A 26,733-nucleotide genomic window follows, 5' to 3' on the forward strand; every position below is an offset into this window, starting at 1 on the left:
GGTACTAAATGGTGACTTTTTGATCACTTTTTTCTAATTCAACCTATGTTTTTTTTTTTTTTTTAACCCACTATAATGTCCCTATAGTTTTCAAATTAGGACTTGATGGTCTGTAGTAGGTTACAGTGACCTTTATCTTACATCCAATGGAATACCACTGTTATTACTGCAAAATTCCCGTCTGGGGTTATGCAGTATATTTATATGACGTCCCTTTTTAAAGTTTATTATAGCTTTACATTTTGTTTTATTCGTTGGAGAACTGTGACAATTAATAGCACAACAGGCTACTTGTGCTTTCTGACGCCTCTGAAATGTATCCAAAATGTCACGGTGCTGATGTGCACAGTATGCCGTCCATGTGTAAGTGAGAAGGAAAGGCAGACAAGTCGTGTTTTCTAGACTGCCAAGAATGTGTGTGTGTGTGTGTGTGTGTGTGTGTGTGTGTGTGTGTGTGTGTGTGTGTGTGTGTGTGTGTGTGTGTGTGTGGGGGGGAGGGGGGTGCTTGTTTAAGCCAATAGGCAAAGAGCAGCGCTAATGTCATTTCTAGGCGCTTTAACTTGCTCCCAGAGCTGCGCAGCGCTCAGCACTGGTGCGCGTCTTTCTCGCTCTCTCTCCCTCTCTCTCTCTCTCTCTCTCCATGACCATGCACTGAAAGACCGTCAACTGATTCGATATCGGACTTGCAACGCCATTTGATGGTATCTGATGATCTGACGATTGCAGCCTGCCCGGATGCCTTCACAGTCGTGATTTTATTCTAATAAAGGGAATATTCAACCCGACCCCGGACCAGCTTACTGCGTGTGAGAGGTCAGTTACAAGTTTTTAAAACAGACCCATCGTTATCTTTGCTGAATGTTAAGGCTATTTTAATATTTGTTTTTACTATTTTTCATTTTCCGAATGTTGCTCCCACGCCTTTGGCTATGTAGTACCTATAATGCACATCGGAACGTATGCATTTAGCAATTTGCATTGTCTGACTGTGCTAAGTGTATTCAGAATGGCAACAAACTGCAGTGTGCCTGGTTCAAAGGAGTTTGTTTGTCTTCATCTTGCAAAGACAAAAACTTCATTTATTGCAGCAGTCAGAATAAGTAGGGATGGGAAATGAGTCTCGCCGTGAATTAATGGCAGCGGTTGAATTCTGCAAGGCGAAAGCGGACAGAAAGAGTCAGTTGTTCGGCCTGTGACATTCATTGCCCGGCGAGCACCGAAGGAGAGAAAAAAGTGAAATCGGGGCTGCGTTGAGGGGCTTTGGGCTTGGAAAGTGTGTGCGTAAAGACGCACTAATGGAGGGTTACATTTTGGTTTCCAGATGTGTGGACTCAGCTGTTGCCTGTCACTCAGGTGGTCTCTCTCTCTCTCTCTCTCTCTCTCTCTCTCTCTCTCTCTCTCTCTCTCTCGTCTCACCTTTTCTGCCTTTAAAGACCCCTTTGAGCGTCTTTCAGGCAGCTCTTTAACTCTTCAAAAATACGCTTTTATCAGTGTTGACAGACCGTAGGCCATATACACAGAAACATGACAGAGTCAAGCCACATCACTTGAACCACACGGGTCAGTTGAAGGGAACTATAAGCACACTGAAAAAAAAAAAAAATCATCTCACCAACTCATTTTAGTCTCGAATTCAGCCATCAAGTCGTACATTTTCTAAAACAACTGAAAGAAATATGCGATACAACATTTCATGTTTCCAAGTGTATTAAAATTCTGTCAAATGTTCTTCAAAATGTGTGTTTAATCATTAGTTGCCTTGTTCTGACGACACTTCCCATTGAAAATATTAATATTCCATCAGCAAGAAGTTGAATCAGTCCCGCCTATGGCATTTTTTCTGTTGCATTAAGAAAAAAAAAAGATTTGGAGACTGAAAATGAGACTAAATGACGTGTTAGGATGGACATTTTTGCAGTGCAGTGCGATCTGTACTGAGGCCAGTGGTGTCACCTAGCGGTGGGAGAGATTTATGAAGATGCCCCAGTGAGAGCAACAGAACAGTTACAAATTAATGCATCGCCTTAATGTTATACTCTGTAATCTTTCCACCTCTTATAGCTCCACTTCATGAAAAACTGAAATTTGAAAATCGTCCCAGATGAGAACACTGTACAAAAGTCAGTTTTAGATATAGTTTTGGGTGAAAAAAGGTGAAGAAAGCTGCACCTGGAATGAGAAATGTTCACTTTTTGTAAATTATTTCACAAATTCTCTTGAAAAACATATCGACATCACCCTGTCAGTATGGACATTCTTATATACTGTACGTTTTGCAATCAAGAGAAACTATCTCACCATATGAGTGGTGTTTTTTTTTTTTTTTTTTTCTTAAAGCTAAATTTTCATACTCATACTTGGCAACCTGCTAAGATGGAGCTAGTTGGAGGTGTGTTTTCCCTGGCAGTGTTCTCTATCAGCTATTTGTCATTAGCTTGAGCTTTCATCTGAATGCCATGCAGTCTCCCTCTCTGTGGAAATGAATGACAAGCTGCTGTGTAGTTAGCTGATCCAGGGCAGCAGAGGATCAGGTGACTGGTGTGTCTTCCCCTCCGTGGGGGGCCAAGCGGGCAGCCAGCCAGACTATGCTGCACTTTGCTGGGGGCATACACACTGCAGTGCTAAGCTCTTGTTAATGAGTATGTATAAGTGTGTGTGTGTGTGTGTGTGTGTGTGTGTGTCCTTGTCTATCCTGTGTATGGTTTTGGATGCATGTCTGCTTTTATATCTGTATATTGTTTTCTTTGGATGCCTGTGTGTGCATGGGCATGTATGTTTTTGTGTCTCTGAGTGCTTGTGTGTGAGTGTGTGCAGCTGTACATGTCCGTGTGTGTGTGTGTGTGTGTGTGTGTGTGTGTGTGTGTGTGTCAGCTAGGTGTTTGAGTGGCCTACCAAGTTAAGCTGCTGTTAATTGGTCAGCCATTCGAGCCACATGGGAGAGTAATGTCTACTGGTGTTGCACATAACATTGATTTAGATGATTATTCTTTGACTGGCTGCAAAACACAGTGTCTCTGTTTGCATCACATTTCACATTACATTGCATTTTAAGCATTTAGCTGATGCTCTTATCCATAGTGACTTGCATTGGGTACAGCAGTAGAATAAAACAGCTCTTTCACACCAAGCAGCTAGTCATAAAAAAAAGTGCAGGGAAGATGTAACAAAGGAGAGAAGTGGGGAGGTTGAACAGCTATTTCTTTGCTCCCAGAATGGAAAATCTGATGAAGTTAATACTTACAAGGTGAGGCAATATGAACCAAGGTGAAAAGGTTCCTTTTTTAAAACAAATCAAAGCAAGACGAGGAGGAAAATGTTACAGAGGAGGAGGATGTGATTCAGAGGATGTGAAGTATTTACTGAAGAGATGAGTTTTCATGTTGCAGCTAAAGAGAGGGAGTGACTCCTCATGCAAAGGCAAACGGTTGTGAGTCCAGCGTTGGCAGAATAATGCAATGCAAATGTGTCTGCATATTAAGAGCACTATAATAAAAACATCCCTGGCTCTTTGTTTGGTTGCATTTGAGAGCGCCCCGCTGACTTCCAGGGAAACCTGTTTTGTGCATCGACAACTTCTACATCAACACAGACGCAGTTTTAGATCGGTGTCGCTACATTAGAAGCATGAGGTTACATCCTCCAGGCCTTCGTTTTCTCATATGCAGCCCAGATTCTCATTCTGCAGTGGGGTTTTAGTGCCAGAGAGGAAATCCAGCCTGGAGATTGTTTTGATATTGTTGGACTCCCTCCTGGAAAACCTTTTTGCTCAGCGACTTAGGGTGTTCTGGATTTAGAGCCATTGGCCCTGCGCGTGAGTCCTCAGCTAAAACACCTCATCTGATTACAGCAGTAAAACTGTGAAGGGCTCAGGATGTACAGTGTTTCAAATGTTTTTGCCTCGAGTTGAAGAGTTTGATTCCAAAAAAAGATACCAGCTCGAAACAAATGACACCTCCCGTTAGAACATGAGCAACAGCTGAGAATGAAAACAAATTATAGACATTTAAAATGAAGCTTAAATCCCTGGTTGACAGTTATTTTTAGTTAAAGATTTATTTATTTATTTATTTGCAGGAGTGTTTTCCATTTACAGCACATGTACCAGTGTTTCATTTTTCAGTTGCAGTTAGTAGGGGTTGGAAACATGAATTGCTGATACATTTGGGACGGGTTGCTTCTGGTCAAATAAGACACTCTGTTTCAGGGAAGTTATGCAGCATCCATGGATTTCTTGTGTCCAGTTGTTTGGGTTGGAGCAAGGATTGGCATGACATTAAATAAGTGGAACCAATATGAAACATAAACATGAATATGAAGTGTGTGTGTGTGTTTGTATTTGCATGGCTGTATGAACGTGTCCGCATATATATACAGTATGTGTATTAGAAAGTGTGTGTGTGTGTGTGTGTGTGTGTGTGTGTGTGTGACCATCCATCCATTAGTGAGTCAACACTGTTCTGTCTGTATTCCTCTGTCAGTCTGCTACCTCCGACCAATATGCGTACACACAGGCATGTTTGTGCTGTCATACAGGAATTAATGGAGCACGGGGCCGTGTAAATCACTCCAAACCTCCGAAAACACACAAACACGCATGCCCACACACTTGCCAAGCGGCCTGTAGTTGTGCATCAGGGCTGAGTCGTGATGGGCCAAACAAGGATTGGGATACACGGTAAGCAATAAGAAAAAAAACAGACAAGCATTTTGAAATCCTCAACATCAGGCTCATACAGCCAAAAGCTGTGGGTGTTGATTTGATGCAGCCAAAAAATGAATAAAATATGATGAAATGTAAACTTGGAAACATATTTTCTTACTCTTATTCATCCATGGAAGGCCTATTGAGCATGCATGCTTTTTTCAGCAACTCCCTGCTTCACATTCATCCAGTCACTGAATTTCACCCAGCTTTATGCAAGTTCCATTGTAAGCTCGCTGTAACATTAACCTGAAAAGCAAATGTATTTATCTACATGTATACACACAAAACATAGTAATACATACCTTTAACAATGAAGATGCAGGTTATTGTAGCTGGATGTGACTGTTATTCTCGAAGTGATGAACCTCATGATGTTGCCATGACTTATGTGTTAAAGTTTTTATGCTTTTCATTGGACTCAGCTACATGTATACCAAGTTATGGCCATATCATTCTAGTTGTAAATACTCAGAGCGATTGTTCATGTCTTCTCCCTTGTGGTATTTACTACTTGGAAACTGCGGATTTGCTACTTCCGCATGATTTCTTCCGCTTAACCACCCAACGTCGTTAACACGGAAGATTGTGAAAGCCACAGAGCTCATCATGGAATTGTCCTCGGTACAATACTCATCATGGGTTGCTGAACATTTTATATGAGCTTCTCTACACTTTCACGCACATTTATTCAGTTCATTCAGTATGATATCATTACCTGTGACAATCCCACAACAGCAAACACGTGAACACTCTGAAGTTGTCAAGACGAGTTAACTTGGATCTCCAACCTTTCCAATTTGGTGTGAATTCAGTATTAGTAACTTATGTGCCTGACACAAGGCTTTACAAGTTCAGACAGTCCCTAGCTTTAAGTAGAACAATTTAATTTTTAGTTTAAATCGAAATTAGTATGATCTTTACATGCAAACATAACAGATTTATAAGCAGCTAAAGCAATTCTACCCTGGAAACCACCCAGTGCTACCACAGTTTTAGCAGCATCACATCGCTGGAGCAACTGAAAGTTAAATGCCTCACTCAAGGGCACTAAGGATAGTAAGGTAGCGAACTGTGAATTCAAACAAGCAACCCTTCGGCTCGCAGCGGCCATAAATTGTGGCCACAAGCTGAGGTGAGGTTGAGGGGTCGGGGGGGGGCAGCAGAGACGGGACCCACTGATCTAAGACAGAACCCTAATCATGATCCCTGCGCTCATTGCGTGGTTAAAGACCAAACCCAGCAGCCCGCATTGGCTCACCAAGCCTGGTATTATGGTCAGCTTGCGGAGAGGAAAAGTAATCCAAGGCTTAGAAATATATCAGACACTGAATAATGGACTCTGGATGGGAGTTCCTCTGAATTCTGTGTCAAAACTTGTAGCAGGGCTTAGCCGAAGTTGCCCGCAGCACTTGCTAAGCGATGCACGGCGGAGATGTTTTTGAGAGTTCCTGACTCGTGCCTGTGAGTGAGAGTCGATTTGGCACCACCTTAATTACCTGTACACACAGCTCTATTTGATGATGATTAAAGCCACACACATGCACATACACACATACATACACCTGCCCAGACACTGCCAGTCGCCAGCCACAGTGGTTGTGGAGACATTAAAGATGATGATTATTAGAGGATAATAATTAAAAGGCTCTAAAGCTGGTGCTAAGGTAAACAGTATAGATAGACACACTGTCTCATAAGGGAAGACACGCTCGCTGTATGACAAACCACGTAATTATTCTCAGTCAAATGACCACCCTGAGGCAGAGGGAACAAAGTAGCATAAATGATAGCTTCTTGGGTTTTTCTTTTGATAGGGCAAAACATGAAAGGTCTCCCTATCGAGTAAGATTGGTATCTGTATTTATCTGTTGGGTGTAATTTCTATACATCACTCATACAATTTGCCTTGTTTATCCCTGTTGTGATGTGAGCTCCTTGTAGCTCCAGTTATGTCAATTCATGTTTTCACTTCAAATGAAAGATTACACGTCCCTCCGAGGCTGAGAAAATTCTCCAACTTCCCGGGCTTGTGAAAAGCTTTTCGGGACCCACCAACGTTACATGGGAGACTCTTTCACACGACAAGATTGTGTGCAGCTGAGATTGCAACTGCACCGTGTGTCACCCCTTGTAATTACCTGAAACCTTTTCGTGAAACTAAGTTGCATCGAGCTGAAACTTGTTTGAACTTTCTGCAACAAGGTTCATGCAACAACCAATCAGAGTGCAGAGTGCATGTGACATCACTCCTTAGTTTGACAGCTCTGGCCTCTTATGTTTGGTTTTCCAAACAACAATGGACTTGCCAACATGGGCCTTGAACAAGGAAGACTATTCACCAACTGTGTTTATTACCATGTAACATTAATTAACAGTAATTGTGGACAGTTAAGTGTGTTTTAAGGTTAAGGTAACTTCATAGCCTGCAATTTAAAGTAACATTGACTTGCACTTTTAAAGAAAGAACATATTGTCATCAAGCCAGAAACAATCCAGTTCGTTGAAGTTCCTCTGAAGGTCGAGGCAGATGGCCGCCCACCCAGAGCCGTGTTTCTCAAGCTTCTTGCCTTGTTAAAAGGACTTTCTCCTCCCCACTGTCACCAAGTACCTGCTCAAGGGGGAGATTCTGGTTCATGGAAGGAGCCAAAATCTGTTTAGTCTCCGTAAAGCTCCTTGACATCACCTATGATATGATGCTATACAAATAAAATTGAACTGAGGGTAAACATTAATATAAATTGAGATAAAACAAGTGACTATGTGCAAAGCGCCATCTTGCCTGACCAGAACAGCTAAAGTTGTTACTGTTTGCCTCATACCAAAAGGATGTGTTGAAAATGTTCTTTGTGAAACAATCGTGCAAAAAAAGCTACTCTTACAAAGTTAATTCTGGCATGAAAGCAAACCATATCATGGGGTTAAAATAAGTTATGACCTACTTTAAATCATTTGCTCACACACTATGTGTTTAGGGACATATATGTGTGTTTAAAATACTGCATACTGCCTAAAGACTCGTAATGGTTTAGAAATGTCCAAACTAGAATGAAGCCCTTATTTCCAAGTTAGTGTTGACCATGTGCATGAGGAAAACATGACTTAGCTTCTGCTGCCTTCTCTCCTGAAATTGGTCTCATGTGGTCGACGTGACGCTCCTGAGGCTAAAGAGAGCTCAAGAGCTGCGTGTCTCAACTCAGGCCTAATCAGGGACATTCTGCTCTTTTTCTTTTTCTTCCTCTTCCTCCTCCTCCTCCTCTCAGTGAGCACGTTTACATGCACACCTTATTCCTGTATTAACCGGAATATTCGCAATATTCCGGTTGCGCACGTGTCATGTAAACACGCACCGAACCCGATTAAGGTCATATTCCGGTTGGAGAGAATTCCGAATAAGCCCCCTGGAATATTCCTGTTCCAACCGGAATATTGGGGCATGTAACCACCTTAGTCGGAAAACTCCCCGAACCGGAATATTCAGTCACGACTGCGCATGCTCGACTCACAAGGCGTCTTTGTTGCTATGGTTACCTGCAAGCGGGGAAAACGGCAGGGCGAACAGCAGCAAGAGCCAGGAGACTGCAGTCCACCTTCAGCTGGTCAGAGACTGAAAATATCACGGAGTATATCGATGGGAAAAAACATAGAAATAGCGACAGAAGAAGAAAAAGAAGAAGAAGACGAGGAAGAAGACTTCTTCGTCTGTTTTTGCCGGCAGACCAGACGCCTACACGCGCACTGCTGCCCCCCGCGGCTGAGTGTCGCATTACGTCAGAGAGTGGAATACACCGAAACACGGGGGCATGCCAAGTAACATGTAAACGGAATATTCCAGTTGCCGCGGCGCAGTTACCTTAACCGGAATATTGAGCCGAACCGGAATATGGTGTGCATGTAAACGTACTCACTGTGTTTCCCTCTCTCCCACATGCTAACACATCTCCCTGTCTCCCTGACACGCATGCATGAATCCTCAGATGACATCTTTTGCACCACACGTTCTCATGTGTCTGCCTCTGTTTTTCCTGTCCCAGTCTCTCCCAGCTTGATTTTTTCCTCTCTGAAATCCACGCATCTGCAAAAATCAGTGGCTCCAGAAACGAAGAAAGGAATGGGCAACTTGTTGATGCCCTTATATGTTTGACGTTTGTACAAAATATCAGGCGTTGACATTTTCAGGTACACCGATGAGGTCGATCCAGGTCAAAGCTACTTTCTTATTTATTTTCTTATTAATTCCTCAGTGAATTTGATTGATCAGTTCTTATTGAATTTCCTTATTAAACCTGTTTGCTTATTGATTTATGCTATTACATTAGACAAGGATAAAGAGAAGCAGATGAGTTAGAGAGGAATTTCTAAGCTTTGGGACAACTGAGACGTGGACTGTAGAAAAAGGGGTTTCATGTTGGGAATGTGTCCCTGATAATTTACATTCAGCAAACATGGAGACAGTCAAGTAAGAGTCACAAATTACAGATTCATTCTTATCTGCTCTTCTTCTCGTTTTCTCTCACCCTCGACCATTTTGCCTCTCCTCACCCCATGGCTGTTGGGTGGTCCTCGGTCTCGGCCCGGTGGTCATTGGGGAGATGCCCTATCTGTCACTGTATCTCCATGATGTCTCAGATTTTCCCAGCGGAGCCACAGCCTCTGATTCATCCACAGGGGAAATGACCCCATCCAATCTGATGCCACTCAGACTCAGGAAATGGCTTGTTGCGATAAATTTTGGCGATACACGGGAGGGTGGAGGGGAGAGCGCAGGATTCTCACCGCTCTCCAAATTCACTAAAAACTCCCGAGCGTCTCCGTGTTTTGCATTTCACAGCGGATTTCAAACTTTTGCCGTCGCCTGAGCATTAAGGGAAGGCCTGCTTTGAGTACAAGACACGCTTTGTGCTGAAACGCCATCGTCACTGGATAACAATTTCCAGCAAAATTCAATTTGGGCGTACCCAGCTGAACCGTGTCAGGCACTTCACGGCGATATGTTTGCTGTTAGAGAGGTATTTCTCAAAGCGAAAGCCACTCTTTGTAATGAGAGGTATAGCCGCTTCTTATATAACCCCCTCCCCCCTCCTCCTCCCCCCTCCTTTAAACAAGCTCCAACTGCCTTTTGTGCTCTGTGGTTTGTAATCAAGTACCAGCGTATCCTTCAGCTAGGACAATTTTATCTCCGAGCAGAGGGAGAATGTAAAAGATATTCACTCGTAGTGGTTAGCTGATGAAAGCTCGGGGCTTTCCAAGCGCTCTTCGAAAAAACCAATACAAACAGTGATTTGACTGTCGTCTTGGTTTCGGGTGGCGCTATGAGATCCGCTGTTCATTTTTTTTTTTTTTTTTTTTCGTGAGAGGGAGCTTAAATTGCCACTTGCATTAATGAGGTAGTAAATAAATGTCTTTTGTGTTTACACTAATGACCTCAAAAACCAGACAGTAAACTGGGGGCTAAATTGCATCAGGGAGGCTTTCATTATCTTCATGCAGCCACCCGTGAAATCCAACATGTGAGGGCTTGCATGTGTGTGTGTGTGTGTGTCCATGCATTGCGTGCATTTGTTTGTATGCATGTTTTTATGCATACAAGACCTTTCGTTGGGGTGTGTTTGCTAGTGTGTGTGTGTGTGTGTGTGTGTGTGTGTGTGTGTGTGTGTATAAGCAAAGGGTGTGCGCATTTCCTCCAGAGAAAGAGCGAAAGCCCTGCTGGAATCCCCCTCGGGGCCTTTCAGACATCTGGTTGCGGATGGAGAGCTTATATCTCCCAGTAATATGTCCCGTTAAGCCCTTGGGAGCCGCCGCAGCGCACATCATTACAACCCTCCCGTGGCTCTGCTCGGAACTGCGATGAAACCCTATCGTTTTGTTCAGAGGGCTACAAATATGCTGTGTATCCTTTATACCACTTCCTCCTCCATCCCGTCTCCCATCTGTTGCAGATTAGTCTTCAGTGTGTTTAGAGAGCTGAGCCCGTCGCCGAGCGGGACTGATAGTAAACTCAGAAGGTTAGGCAGAGCTGTCAGGTAGGTCTGAATTAACAGAGAGGCCAACTGAGGATATGGCTGGCTGCAAGGAAGGAGGGCAGGAGAGAAAGAGAGAGAAAGGGAGAGAGGCCTGAAATTAGACAGCAAGCCCACCAAACGGTTTATCTGTTTACCCATGAACCTCAGGCCCGCTACTCGAGGGTCAGTGTGGAATGCCGCAGCGGTGGCCCGGCCAAATTCAGCTGCAGCCTCTGAGGAGAGGAGGGTCCCAAACGCCCGGCGAAACAGCCAATCACGCCGCTGTCGCCGTGATAGCGAGTGCATTTGAGTATCGAGCTACATGCCTCGTTTCAAAGCAGCGTTCATATAACACACAGGCTCGATATCTGCCGCCCATGTGCCATCCAAACCCGCCACCAAAAAGTTACGATCACTGTGCTGAGCTAAGATATCACTGCACCGTTTTATTAACTCTCTCTCTCTCTCTCTCTGAGCTGGTTTCCCAGTGTATCCCGCCATTCGACATCTTTACAAGTCATTTAGTCTCAAATTCAGCGTTAAAATCATTTTTCTTCAATCAAGTGAAGAAAAAAATATGCACAGGATGAGATAATCCCACTTGTTTCCAACGCTAATCAACCTGTTTCTGTAAAATTATTGAATCAAGTCTCAGTGTCTTGATGCGAGTTGTTGGCTCTGCCTCATTCTGCCTTGTTTCAACATATTTATATACACAACAAGTCAAACTGCACCGGAAACAAGTACAATATCTCATCCCAGTGGCAAAGAGTTTAACACAGACTACATGATTAAATTACATTTTTTTTTTTTTTTTTTGGGTTTTGCACTTTTCCCTGTCAGTCCTAGGCTCAGTAACCCATATAGAACCAAACAAAACAAAACGCTTGGGGAATTGTCTCTGACACTGAGGGCTATATGGTTTCACACACACACCCTGCTGCAACATTAGTTCACCTTGAGAATTGTGCCAGCCCATGTAGGCCAAACTCCAGCCCGAGTGTGACAAAGCGCCTGGAGCAGCGAGCTGGGTTAGACCTACCGTTCCCTGCTCTTGTTGTGTTTCCAGCCGTAAATTGTGGGAAAGCGATTCTGGTTGTTGTGTAATATGCAAGCAGTGTTTGTATATTTGGTGTGTGTGTGTGTGTGTGTGTGTGTGTGGAGGTTGTTCCGCTTGACTGATATGCCATCTCCCCGGGGGGCTGTCATTAAGCCCCTGTACACACAACCCCATTCCCAGGCCTACATCTATCTTTTACACAAAATACATATGGGAATTACACATAAACACACACACACATATCATCATAACCAGCAAACTCACTTTCCCATATTGAGTGTGATGCAACCCAAACCTTCCTCTTGCACGATATGTCATCAGATCTCCAACATTAGGTTTCTCACATACTCTCAGTTTCTCATTCACAGGTGACACTTATATTTACAAAGTTGGAATGGCACATCTCATTAAATGCCCTAACCTACTGTTTCTTTTGGCTTGAACATGTGACACACTGTAAATCACTTTTGAGTCATTCGGATAGCTCGGTAGATAAATAGACAAAGAGAGAGCGTGGGATGCCATCAACAGTGGCGCAACTTTTCCCCAGTCCTCTTATCAGTCAGCAACAACATCCAATGAATGCCTTCGCTGCAGCTGCAGTGTGTCATTTTTATTTTCCTGTTAACATGAACAAGACCGACTGGTTTCTTATCTTTACTTTTATTAAAGTCTCATGGGCTCTCCATCACTGGCCTTAATAATAAAGGTCTAATATCGCTTCAAACAGAACAGCTGGAGGAAGCCACTATTTTTCCTCTTAACAAGCACACAAGCTGGTTCTGCTCCTTTGTGAAAATTATTATTGTTTGTCGGACTTCCATCTGTGCCCCGATCGTAAATAATTAATGCAATCTCTTCCTGTCTTGCGATTCCAGCAAAGACTTTTTCTTGTCAACAAGAGCAAGATAAACAGGTTCCTGACTGTTTTTGTGGTTTCTGTCTATCCGCCTTTCATCTCTGAGTCAACCGGAAATATCTAATAAGTCTGCTCTTTCTCTGCTCTAGAAGAAGAGTTTGTCCATTAAGGCAACAAGCGCGCACACACACACACACACACACACACACACACACACACACACACACACATATGAGCTCACCTTTCACAGTGGTGGTTACAGTGACCTCTGGGTTTTATTAAAGAAGGAATGCATCACTTAACAATGTCAAATTAGTGTGTGTGTGTGTGTGTGTGTGTGTGTGTGTGGGAGGGTGCACAAGGCACTCTAACTCTCTCTCTGTCTCTCTCTCTCTCTCTCTCTCTGTCTCTCTCTCTCTCTCTCTCACTCACACACACACACACACACACACACACACACACACACACACACACTGTATTGTAGCTACAACAGGACTCTATTGTTTCCTAATAGGTATTAGAGCAGTGTGATGGTGTGTTTCCCACCTATAGTCCAGGTTCTCAATGAGGCGGTGAGCGAGTGTGAAATTTCTCCCTCAATCCATCCTAATTCCTGTTATTATAAAGGTTTTTCGAGGAAGTGTTAAAAGAGGTCTTGTTTCCTGCGGCCTCAAGATTTCAGTATTCACATTCATTTCGTTTTGCCACGTTAAGTGGATATGCTTGAATCTGTCTTGGCATTGGAGCAGGAAGTAATTATCTCATTATTTGGCAAGTAAAACATTGGAGTTTGCTGTGCTAATGTAGGTGTAGATGCATATCAGTGACTAATGTAGTTATCTAAGTACATGCAAACACATGCCTGTATGCATATAGTGGAGGAATAATAAGGGAGAGTGACAGACACATATTGTACAGGGAAATGTGCATGCTGAATATTACTCCACATAATGTCCACCATCAGCAGTAACAGATGATTTGCAAAATGATCCATTAAGCACTCGGGAAAAAAAAAAAAACAGCTTTGCATAATGACTTGAAAATGACAGGGCATTTAACTTCATGTTACGATCTGTTACCTCAAGATACGTGATCTGATACTGATACTTAATCCGATCAGCAATGGTTTTGAAATACTTATGCATTTTAACATTGCAATATAATCCCTCAATTGCCTGTTGGGAGGCTGAAATAGCATCACAGCAGCCAAGAGGATATGTTACCTTTAGCCTACAGGGACAGGTAGGAGACGTGTGCACTTGGATTCGGGTGGAGACAAGTATAAGTAGTCTAAAGTGTCGTTCACCAGGCCAAATCATGACAGATGTTAAAGATGGCCTACCTCTGGACACGTGCAAAAGAAGCCTCTGTACTATTTTGACAAGCCTTTTATGCTCAAAATAGCATAATTCTTCAACATACTCTAATCTGCTTGTAAGTAGTCAAGGGATTTATGGAAAATCCAGTTGAAGCTCAGAATAATTCCCTGCATATCCAGGGACAGAGGCGGAGCCAAAAGCAGGACGAAGATTGACAGATACGCATGTGCGGCAGAATGGCAACTTATCATTTTCAATTTGAGATGGTTTGCTCCAAATTAAGTTACCCAAAATTTGAAAAAAAAAAAAAAAAAAATCACACGTACTATTTCCACTTTGACATCTTGAATGTTGGTCTAGTGGTAATGGCTGCAAAATAGATTCATGGATTCATGGCATTTTCGAGAAGAATGCTTAAATGAAATGAGAAAGCAGCTTTTTATTATTGCATTTACTCCGTTAAGGCTGTGTCCGTGAAATATGCACATTAATATACCCCAAGACAAGCCCTGGATGGTTTTCACTGTTGGCATCCACTATTTCATTCAAGTAACAGAAAATCAGCTGAAACCAATTTCTTTGAAACCAATTTCTTTGAGTTAAAGGCAGCTCTTTTCTAAAGAGAGGTATGGAAAATCCCAATCCCCGTGCACTTACTGCTGAGAAGTCTTCCAAGGAGCACGGGCTACAAAAAAGGTGATTTCAGTATTTTGGAAGCACAATAGTAAGACTTAATCACCTATGGAGTCCAAGTCTGCAGATGGGTAAAAGTTCCCACAGAGGTTTTTGCCTCATCTGAGGAACATTCTCATGACGTAAGTGCAGCTGTAGCATCCAAACTCTTAACAAACCCAGATAACCTCTTAGTCCTTCAATAAATGACAAAAAAACTAGAATTTAGGATGCATGTTTCATGTCCAAAGGTTATTAGTCTATGCGGGGAGGACTCTTGTAAAAGCAGGGTCAGTTAAAGGTGACACTGAGAAAAGCTATACATGTGGCACATCCCATGAATCCCACATCCCGGAGCTGAGCACAGTGTTGTGATGTCAAGATCATTGTCTCTGGATGTTATGTGCACCTCTGCTAGTTTACAATTGCCTTCTCCTCCGTGTAAGCCCTACTTTGTCTCTGTATTCCTACTGTTTTAATAAAGGAAAAAAAATCAAAGTGAAAGGGCTGCCCATTGTTCTCTTAAGGAAAACAGGCTAATATCACAGGCTATGTCCATGTGACGCAGGGTGAATTTGAGAACACATAATTTTTCTACATTTTGTCTTCCTGTCCATACTAAACAAGTGCTTTCCAGAGAGTGTGGAAATTTGGAAACACTCTCCCAGTGTGATAAACGATGATCTGATTGTCATGTGATCTAGGCGGTAGTCTAATATCGAGCATGCACATCAGGTGTGCTTGCTGAATAGTGGGCAGGGGCGTTTCAATATGGACGATGAGCATTTGAAGAATGATCTGGAAATACTATGAACATGCTAGTGAGGATGAAACAGCAAAACTTCATTAGTCAACAGCATGGGTAAAGTTTAGGGAATGCGCACCGTTGACAAGAATAACAAGGACAAGAATAATCTGCACTGAGGGCAGTGCTTCCCAGCCTAATCCCCACCAAGAATCTCATCACAGGTAGTTGACAATTTCCTGCTTTTTATAGCACTTTTATTGCGGCTCCTATTGTTCCAGAGGTGTGTAGGTGACACCCTGTGGCGGTTAACAAACTTTGGCACAGGGCTTTTTTATGACTAGAAACCTCAATCACACCCGGCCTGGAAGTGTCGAGGAATATTAACGCTGAACTGGTAAGACTACCGAGCAACACTTCTGAGGCCCTGATATGCAGCAGCGAGGCTTTAGAAATTGGCGGTCGGCGGGTCTTGTTAGTGAGGCCTAGAGATCCATTTCCTGGTGTGAATGGCTGCTGAGAGGCGTCTGTCAGTGTGTGAATGGGGCAGAATGAGGAATCGTAATGGATGTGAATTGAGATACGGATCTGTGGCCTTGCTGTGAGGTGGGCTGGTGTGTGTGTGTGTGTGTGTGTGTGTGTGTGTGTGTGTGTGTGTGTGTGTGTGTGTAGAAAGAGTTGTTTGTGACTTTGCATGCAAGCAAGCATCTGTTCAGGTGGGTTTGGACCTATGTACATTTGCGTGTGTGTGTGTGTGTGTGTGAGAGAGAGAGAGAGAGAGAGAGAGAGAGCTGCTTTGATAGTCTGCACTGCAAGAGAATCCAAAGTTATTATCATATTCAGTGAATTTTGTTTTGGGAAAAATCTGCCAGTTGGATGAGATAACCGAACTTGTTTCCAAGGCTAATCAACGTGTTTCCAGAATCTTCTTGAGTCAAGAGTAATTTTCTTGATCCTAGTGGGCTTATCTCCTTGTCTCAGCATAAGTATACTTACTCTCAGGAAAAAAATGACACAAGTCAAGTCAAAATGCATTGGAAAGAAATGTGATTTTTCCCATTGGTTTGAGAAGAGAAAAGCATGATTTTAAAATAGAATACACGCATTAATTTGGAGAATTTTTCACTGTTTCCCATTGCCATTACAGTTAAAAAGAACTTTGCGGATCAGAATCTGAACTGAACACAGTAAAACACATCCATGCATGCATAGAGACAACAGGACCTCACAATAAGTGTAACACAAACAGCCGACAGTGGAGCAGAGGTAACAGAGGTGTTGGTTCACTGCAGTAAGAGGTGAAAAATAAGTGATTTGAAATATCATCTGCATCACAAAGTAACTCCTGGAAGGCGGCGCTTGTTAGGGAAATATCAGGGTTAAGTAGTTCTGTCAGGTCATGGCTCTGGCAGGGAGCCAAGCAACTGTTTGAAATACCCCCATGGTACATTATTTGTCTGGGCTTGTCAGCTTGAGCTCAGCAGTGCTTTTTTTTTTTTTTTTTAGGTTAGTAAGTGTGCTTTTTTGCATTTCACTTTTGGCTGATGCTCTTCTCCATGGTGATTTACAGTGGGTGTGCAGGTCGGGGTTAAGTGCCTTGCTAAAAGACGTTGCAACAGGACACATGACTGTTGATGCGGCTGTTGAGAGATCAAACCTGTGGCCTTCAGGATGCGTGACGCCGTCGCCTCTGGGTCACTGCTGCCCACCGTACCAATTGTAATCAGAGTTCTTTAATTTTGGGTTCCTGGAACTGTTTAAACTACAGAAGGGCTATTGTAGCTGCAAACCTGGGTAAAGAGGATGTTTGCACAATCTCGCACTACTCATCTTGTCTGCCAAGGGCTTTGTACTCTACGCTACTTTAACATCAGGAATTATGTCCACGCTCCACTTAGGTTTGGTTTTACTATGATGAGCTGTCCCGCTAGATGCAGCAAGTTGGGACATGCCCTTGTCGTTGCTGATTTGCCATTTGAAAAACCAGCAGGATGTTTCCTCTGACATTTGCATTCTAAGGGAAGACAGAGGGATCGTTCAATTCCAAATGGCCCGGGGATCAATCAGTCAAGCGGTCTGTCTGTCTGCCTCTCTGTGTCAGAAAACGATGATTGCACTGGTAGCCCCTAAGTGCCAATTTGTGTTAGAAATGAATATAAAGCAGGGAATTGCTGAAAGAAGAGCATGCGCGCTTAGCAAACAGTCCCGTCACAATAAAGGTTAAGAAAAGGCCACATTGCCACTTTAGTTCTGTTTGAGTGCACTGGCAAAATATTCTGCCAGAAGGAGAGAGTAAGTGTGCCGAGGTGTGTGTATGTGTGTGTGCACCCAGTGTCTAGTCTAGACTTGGTCTAGAATTTCAAGTACAGAGAAGGCCACTAGTTCTTGGCTGGATCCCTGTCCAAAGCTTTTGCCAAGGAAAAATAACTCTGTAAAGAAAGTCCCTTTAGCGACTTGATCAAAAGGTTGCTGTCCAAATTACTTTGGACTACCGAGACCGGAGCTAGACTGAAGTGTGGTGTTGATATTGGCCTTTTATGAAGTATCAGGTGTCACACAGTCATTTCTCCCTTTGCTGATATGACAGAGTGTGGAGTGTAGAGAGCTCCATTGAGATTACAAAACACTGTAATGAAATGTTGTTTTCATTGCACACTTTGCTGAAATATTTAAGTGTTTAACTGTTTTGCTGTTGATTAGTTCCCAGTTATAAGCATTAATGTTTCCTTCCATCGTTGTATAGGTGTGGTGGGTCACCTTGTTGACTAGCCACTAGGAATTTCATGGGTGAGTTTTAGTGTCCAGTGGTGGTCTAAATGCTGTTTCAGAGGCAAAGCATTTGAATACCTGATGTTTTCTGGCATTAAAAAGGTAAAAGACATTTCAACTATATATGAAACTATTAAGATCTACACATGTGTGTCTGTGCACTTGCGTGATGTGTGCATCAAGTGTTTGTATTTGTAAGCAATGGGGTCAAAGGTCACTGCATAAACCCTCCATTAGTTAGTTCCTGCTCATCAGCCTTGGACATGTGAATGCACCCGGGGCACCTTCCATTCAGCAGATGTCCAGTGGACTGGCAGAGTGCTGAAATATTACGTCTTACCCTCACAATGGCTGCTCTGAGGAAGGGACCAGCCCACTTTAAAAATGGGAAGGAAGGAAACTGCAGGAAATGCAACCTAGGTGTTTCTCGCATAGCTTCCTGATGTTACGTGGAAGGCAATAAGGCGCTCGTCTTTGTGTCTGGTACAGAGAGTCCTAGTCTCCTGAGGACGGAAGAAAGGTGTTGACATTATCACTGGAGTATTAAGTTTTCTCATATTATTTTTAATTTACAGGGCCATTTTAAAGTACTTTACCACTAACCTATAAGTAAATGAACAAGGATAATAAAAAAGGTTGGTTTTCATCGTGGCTTTTGGGCTTTAAAGGATAAACAAAGTGACACCAACAACATCAACACTATACAACCTAAAAAAAAAGGATATTTACAAGTTTAATTTAATGAGCACTGAGTGCATAGACACTTCAGTGACTCTACACACTTTTGCGCAGTCTCCCTCTCTGTCTTTCTCTTCTGGGAGGAAGCAGAGGAGACGGCAAGGTCAACTGTCCTCTGTGTTTTCTAAAGGACCCTGGGTCCCTGGCCACAAGCCCAGGCCCTATCTGAAAAGCCGATATCTGCCTATTGTCTGGGAGAAAGCCACTCGTCCTAGGACCTGTCTTCTATTCACGCAAGTGCATTTCTCACCCAGTCATTGTCTCTTTACCCATGTGAATCAAGTGCTCGCCTCTTTTCTATCCTGGTCACGAAAAGGGCTTTTTTTTTTTTTTTTTTTTTTTTTTTTTTTTGCTGCAGGTTGTCCTCTCTAGCCTTCTACCTGAAATAAGATTTCCAGAGCTTTAGAAATGCATATCCAGATAAATATCTTCAGTAGGAAACTCAATGCACATCAATCTAAGAGTGAAACACAAAGTGGCTTTTGCGAAGCGGTGCCAAGACCCCCGGAAAACTTGAGAGCTTTTCTGAAAGGTTTACCCTCCAACAGGGTTGCCAAGCTCTCTCCCTCTCTCTATTTCAAATATGCTTTGGCATGCAAGGAAAGAAGCCCATGTTGGCGAAGCACATGGAGATTCTCATCTCTATGCACACAGGGGAATCTCTTGCTCTCTCTCGCCTATATAGCTTTCAGTTTCCGTCCCCTGCTCTTGCTCTGTCCCTCTTCCTCTCTGTGAGCTAGTTAGCTAACCAAATCATGACCATTTCTCATTTGTAACAGGTAATTTGGCATGTGACAAACAGTTCTGTTGCCGTCTCTGCAAGTCACTTCGTGGGGTTGTCAGGGGAGAGCGCGCCTTTGTCTGGCGGACAATTGCGTAAACTCATTTGTCATTTAGACTCCTTAAATGAAGCCGTCGCAGCTTTTCAGCCTTTCACAATGACGGATGGTGCAGACCTTGTCCAAATAAATCACATCAAGCCTCCCCCGGCATGTCATGTGGATTTGTTGTATGTTGTCCACTCCTGTGTTGGAGGTGGACTGGTTTCTGTGCTGGCCTCACAAACTGAATCACATTCTACAATTTGATGTCAACCTGTTAAAAAAATATAACAGCTGATTTAGATAAGAAAGCGGTTGTTTTTGTTGTGTTTCTTGTTTTTTGGTTTGTTTCTCAAGCCCAAAATGACACAAGAATACTATAATTTAAAAGTCTGTTTCTTAGGGTTTTATATTCGATTCTACATAATAAATTGCTAAATTTCTATATATATTTTAATTACATAAATGGAGGTGTTAGTAATTTTAATTTTGTCATATAAGACATAGGTGTCACATTTTCCCAAGTGGTGGATATCTCATTGTGGAACAAAAACGTTCACGTCTCGTTGTGACTTATTGTCAGGAGTTTCCTGAGGTGAAGTGTTCTTTGACAATAACAGCATTGTGATCGGCTAAAGTGAGAGATGAGAGCTGAAGACCCCTCTCCCCTCACTCATTCAGATCTGCAAAATAGGAAGAGGTGGGGGGAGAAAGGAGGGGAGAGTTAGCAGACAGATCCCTCCCCGTGAGAAGTTCCTGACACGGATGATGTGATATGGATTACATTAACATTTGCATACATCACTGCATTTTGAATAGAAAGATCATGACTGCCTCTTATTCAAATAGTGGATCCAGGTGGGATTAAATTACCTGCTATCCTTTCCAAACTACCAGCAGTGTCCTAACATTTTGGAAAAGGTGGCTTGACTTTTAAAAACTAAATCTGCCAAATACTACAATTTTTTTTTTCAGTCCATTTTAAACCATCTGTTTTGCCATTTTGAAAACAGAGCAGCGGGGGCCAAGAACATTTGTGTCCACTCGGTGATCGAGTCAACGCTCGGACAGAAATTAATCTGACGTTATTAGGACAGACGGTATGAGATGACATGTGAGACTGGATAACCTCAGGAACCACTTGAAGACAGAGATGTGGACAGAAAGAGAGAGAGAGAGACAGGACAGTCATCAGGATTATAGATAGATCCGTTTTTTACCGCAGGGAAAGAGCGCGCGAGAGAGAGGGAAATAGAACAAAAAGGAGCAGTGAAGTAGAACGAAACTGTGACCTCCAAATTGTGATCATCATGAGACGAACCACCATGAAATAAACAAAAAAAAAAGTCATAGTTTGCATTTTGCACATTATCTGTTAATTGTTGTTATAACAGCCTCAAGAGAGATGTGAACTCTCCCCCAACTAAAAAATAGAGTTAACTGAGATTAGTTTAATATTGTGGTGTGTGGGGGGAAGAAAGAAAGAAAGAGGAGAGTGGACAGTCATCTGGCTTTTAGGAATCCTGCACCCAAGTTGGGGGATGGGGTGGTGTGACTCTGGAGGAGGAAGGAGAGATGGGGGGTGGATTGTTGACTGTGAAATGTGTGTGTGCGTGTGTGTGTGTGTGTGTGTATTTGAAGTGCAGTGACATGGCATGGTGGTGGTGGTGGGGAGGGGGTTGAGGGAGGGGCCAGGCCTGCCCCAAGAGAGCACACGCACACCCTCGCAGACACCACAAAACACACTCACACACTCTTGCTCATCCACTCACACACACACTCACTCACACACTCACTCACTCCCTCCCACACACTCCCTGGGATTGGAGACGCTCAAGATAGAGACGTCACCTCTCTCCGGCACCCCTCCACCCCTCCTTCGCTCTTTGGACTGCGTGAGGAGCTCCAAGTCATTTCGCTCAGGCTCCCTCACAGCTGACTTTGACTTTCAAAGGCCGAGACACATCACAGGAGCTGCGGAGGGACATTTCCTGCGCGCTATCTGGATCTGATTAGGGCGTGGATTTTAGGACCCTTGTTGTGGACATGTAGCCAGAGTTTGAGCGCTGTGACCAGGGGGGATTGGTGAACAGATTAAGAGCCTTATGTGGAGGTGGCAAGAGACGAACATGCTTTTCCTGGAGGTAAGAGGCAAATCAGACAGTCGAGGGCTGCTTAAAAAGAAATTATTTTAGTCTGATGTTCAGTGTTAAAATCTTATTTTTTTTTAGACAAGGAGGAAGAATGTTACAATCCCACTTTTTTCTCATAACTTGTTTCCATACCTCTCTTGAATCAAGTGTCACCTTGATACCAGTGGACTGATCTGCCTTAATCTGTGTTATTTGTTTCAATATACTTTATTTAAGCTTGTTAATTTCTGCACTGGACTGGAAACGAGTGGGATTATCTCATCCCACTGTTGAGATGCTGTTTTTTTTGCAGTGTATTTAATGCAGCAGGACAGTCTTGAGTGAAGAGCAGCGCGGTTGGTTTGGCTGTTGAAAATAGACGGCTTGCGGTTCCGCCGCAGCTTAGGTCTGTTGATGAGAAGGCATGCGGAGGATTGTGGGAGGTTTCCTCGGCTTTTGTAAAGCAACACATGAAGTGTTGAAAGAGAGCTGAAGAGAGTGAATGGCTAAGCTTAGTTTAAGATTACAGAGCTGTGTGTGAGTGGTGGACAGAAGTGAGTTGATACTGCGTGTGTGTGTGTGTGTGTGTGTGTGTGTGTGTGTGTGTGTGTGTGTGTGTTTGTCTGTGTGCACTTGCTTTGTGTTTGTGTGTCTAGTGATATGAGTGTAGGTGCATGGCTGGGTCTTACTGTTTGTGTTTGTGTGTGTGTGGATAGCAGTGAGGTAATGTGTGTGTGTGTGTGCGTGTGCGTGCAGGTGGTCTTATTCAAGCTGGGTTAATTCTCCTGTGCACCCCCTGACACCCATTTGGCCTTAAAATAACACTCCTCACCAGTCAAGGAGTGATGACCTCGGCCTTTGAACTCCACAATTTAATGGTTTTCCTGAAGCAACTCCCATGACATTTAGGAAAAAACACCACTTTTTTTTTTTTTTTTTATTTAGTCCATTTTATATCAAATTAACTGTTTTGGTGGCCGCAGTGTCTCAGAGTCTACCCCAGAATTCATTACAGGTCACTAAACCTGTAAGTATTTCACCGTTTGTGTTTTTTGTGATTATCCTCTCACACGGAGAATATGATACACTTTGACACAATCTGGAAAAGTCATATCTCTGGCTACATTACGATGCATTGAGTTTGTTAGCTCCAGGCTGTGTTCATTTGAAAACGCCATTTATTTGACTAACTAATTCCTTCGGCCTCAGCCAGCCAAGGAAAGCCCCCTCAGACATGTCAGTTAACTGGGGGCACACACAGTTATCCGTTAGCTGGCTACATCTGGCCCATGTTTACACAGACCCAATATTGTGACTCCTTAAATGCCTTTTTCAAAAACTTTCCCCTTTTTTTAACCCCCTCCGCCTCACCGCTCATGTCTCCGCCGTGGCCTGGCCTTACCGGGGGGAGCGGGTGGACATTTTGTTTTTGTTTTTGACAAAGACAGACATTGTGTTATTGCCAAGGGGTGACATGGTGTAATGTGAGTTGCTGTGTATATTGGCTCAGGAATCCACGGTCGCCTTTTCCCCGCAAATTCTGAGATGAGAGGCAGGAAAGTCAGAGGACAGGCAGGGTTGGACTCCAGGAGAGTTCGTTAGCGAGGCAAAAGCAGGAATGGTAGTAGCAGAGAATTTAATTACCCCTCAAGGGGAAATTAACATCAACAAAAACCAGTACATGAAAACATGAGACACATGAAACAAAATTTACAGCCAACATTAAAAAAAAAGTGATTGATGCATTGCACATAGTGTAGTGCATACAGCAGGCAGTGTAGCTTTAAAAGTATGAGTGTAGGTTTAAAAAATAAAAATTAAAGGTAGCTTCCGTAGGCTATTTTCTACTTTAAATCAGCCATTCGTTTGACCCCTGTGTCAGTGTGTATAGTCACAACCACAGCACCATGGATATAGTGGCACAGCATATATAAAATGACCTAATTCACCAAACCACACCACCTACTTGCCCTAACCGGGTTACATGAGATAAAGTTAGAAAAGCTTCCGAGTGATAACATTATCCATCCTGCCATAAAACCTGATAGATTAGTCACTTAACAACAAAGCAACACCCAAACAGCCCGTGATAAGAGCTTTGGTTTGAGTTTCAACAGCATTCATAATCTATAAATTCAGTGTTTTGAGGCCCTGGGCCCTATTTAAGTGGATTTCAACTGTATGCTAATTGGGGCATCCAATCTCATCACCGGGGTTCAGCTGAAGAGTGAGCTGTGGCAAACCTTGAGGATGAGTGGGGCGGAGAGACTCAGTGTGACTATGGAGTTGCTCACTCACAACATTTGGATTCTGCATCAGGACACGTTAGTCAAGTTCAGCAGCAGGGTGGCGCAGTGAGTATGCAGAATATCCTTCAACTGGGTTTAAACCCCAAGCAAGCATCTGCCCTGCTGAAGTGTCTTTGAGCACAAGCCCTTAAATCCCTACCAGATCCTGGGATGTTGCTATGCAGCTGAACCTGACATTTAACCTTCCTTTTCCATATTGCACAACGATGTCACATGTATATTCTGCATCTGCCGGTAGCACTGCTGCATTAAAGCTACGTCATGTTTATATTGAGTGAAATATTCAGTCCCATATGCCATTGTTTTATGGCTGCACTATTCCATCTAACAGAAAATATCTAGATGTCTCGTGTTTTTTTTTTTTTTTTTACACATTTCCCTGCAATTCAGCACAGCATATTTAGGATTGCCAGTAGAAGTTAAATAAACTCCTGGGTCCCAACAAACCTCGGGGGTGCACAGCAATGATGAACCCGCCCATGGGAGCAGCAGAGTTGAAGAGGTTAAAGTATAAAATGATAAAAACAGGGTTAAAAAACAATATTTCACCTGATAAGCGATTGGCCAAAGTCTGTTTTAATGCACCTTGGCTGGCTGATTGCCTCTCAGTTTAGGCTGCACTAAATGAGTTTGGAATGAAGCATGCATAATGTACCTTTTATTTTTGTCAATAGACGCCATCAAGACCTTAATGAGTCTGAGGGCGGCTCTTTTGTCCGAAGATCAAACGTGCGTGTGGAGTTAGGAGGGGCTGTAAGGAGCTTCCGCCTGTTTTTACCTAAACAGGGTCTATTCTGGTCACAATTTGCACGTCAAAGGGGCAGAACAGAGCGAGGCGAAGGAGAAGTGGCTTTTTCAACACCTTGAGACCAAAGCGTTGTTATCAGGCTGAGGGGGCTCTGAAGAACATGGCTGGTGAGATAAGAGGGCTACTGCCGAAGGCGGGAGACACACAACGAGGAGACTGATTAATCCCTATTCATGTACAGACCAGCTCTTATCAGCTGGTAAAAAGAAGGCTCAGCTTTAAATGTTTTTGAAAATACTTAGTGATCCTAAAAATCTGCACACATCTCCTAAAACCATAGCATACATCTAAACCTGTTTCTTTTTATATACTACCGTGTAATTCATGCACACCAAGATTTATCTCTTCTGTGCATCTCCCTCTTTGATGTTTTTTTTTTTTTTTTATCACATCCCATGATGTGGGCAAACACTCCTCCACTTACATAGCACCTATTCTTATGCACTCGACTTGCACAGAGACATCCACTGTTCTAGAAAACCTGATAAACTACTTCTAAAAGCAATTTCAATATCATGCTCAGCTCTTTATAGGACAGTGAATACGAGTGACAGATGTCAGGTGGCTAACAGGTGATGGAAATTCCCGTTGCATGATATGATGTCAGGGTATTATAAACGTATTCGTATGAAACGGCTGAAGGCACCCGATGAACTTTTGAGTGTGCCACAAATTGAAATAGGGAAGTGCTGTCCTAAAAAGGCCAGAGGTCGATATGTAAGACTTTACAATGTAAGCACAGTGAGTGAATGCAGAGATTTGCATCCAACTAGAGATAATGAGATTTGATGGAAGTGCAGCCCTTTCAACCTTCTGTACCGAACAATGCTGCCGTTGTATCAGTTTATGTCCTGTTCATGCAACGTGAGATCCACCCGGTAAGAGGCAGGAAAGCATCGAGTCACAATGAAATGACAAAAAAAAGGCTTCCGTGCCAGGGTATTCATTCATCTAAATGTCAAATAATTTCCTTTATGGTTTAATGTTTTTTTTTTAAAATCAAAATTCCATCACTTCCTCCTGGAAAACAGTGCATCTTCAATGGTTATATCACGCCTAACTAATAGGCATGAACTAAAATTTCAGCCAATAAAAATATCATATCTTTCAACAATCACACTCACCCTCTTAAATAAATCTGAATCTCTCTCTTCCTAACTGATCTCCCGCTGGTTTACGCTTTGAAACATGCCTCTCTGTCAAGCTGCTCCTCAACAATTTCTTTCAAGAGGAAAGAATCAAATTAAGGAATCTCAAAATGATTTTTCATCATGACTTTGATGTTTACATCACCAGGATGCATTAAAGGGAAACCTAATCATCTTTTGACTATTTTGATTTTCTCCAGGGGACAAGTGCTATCTGATTCATATTTGTCATTTAGATTTAGAAGAAAGTCATAAGCAAACAAGTAAGAACCAGAGAGTAAAAGAAAGAAAAGGCCTCCTCCTCCTCTGAAGTTAAAATGACTCCTTCCTCTTCCCCACAGCGCCCGTGTGTGATGAACCTGGAGCGCGCCGACAGAGGGGAGCGTCCTTCGCCACGAGGCCTGGAGATGGAGCCTCGTACTGGGGGGAAGATGGGGAAGATATCCCTGGGCTTCCAGAGGAGCTCCACCTCAGATGACGACTCTGGCTGTGCGCTGGAGGAGTACGCGTGGGTGCCGCCGGGACTCAGGCCTGAGCAGGTACGACTATGGCTTGTCACATAACCAGGCACAAGACACAGAGGCAAAAACATGCACCCGACTGCTACTTTCTCTTCACTGAAAACGCACATTCTTTTGATTTTACTGCC

At 43.1% G+C, this 26,733-nt stretch overlaps 1 protein-coding gene across 2 annotated transcripts in view; it reads left to right on the plus strand.

Moving 5' to 3' along the window:
- Nucleotides 1-586: 586 nt before the first annotated feature.
- The window catches only part of prickle1b (prickle homolog 1b), a 38,037-nt gene continuing 11,890 nt past the window's right edge, over nucleotides 587-26,733 (plus strand). The window contains exons 1-2 of one of the 2 annotated variants that reach the window (XM_030045536.1): nucleotides 587-813; nucleotides 26,426-26,623. In XM_030045536.1, coding sequence (XP_029901396.1) covers nucleotides 26,438-26,623 — 186 coding nt within the window. In that variant the 5' untranslated portion in view covers nucleotides 587-813; nucleotides 26,426-26,437. Of the gene's footprint in view, nucleotides 814-21,562; nucleotides 21,832-26,425; nucleotides 26,624-26,733 lie in introns of those variants that run through there. The other variant, XM_030045535.1, reaches the window with a different exon arrangement.

The sequence above is a fragment of the Myripristis murdjan genome, chromosome 23 (genome assembly GCF_902150065.1).
Source record: "Myripristis murdjan chromosome 23, fMyrMur1.1, whole genome shotgun sequence".
Classification (NCBI taxonomy): domain Eukaryota; kingdom Metazoa; phylum Chordata; class Actinopteri; order Holocentriformes; family Holocentridae; genus Myripristis; species Myripristis murdjan.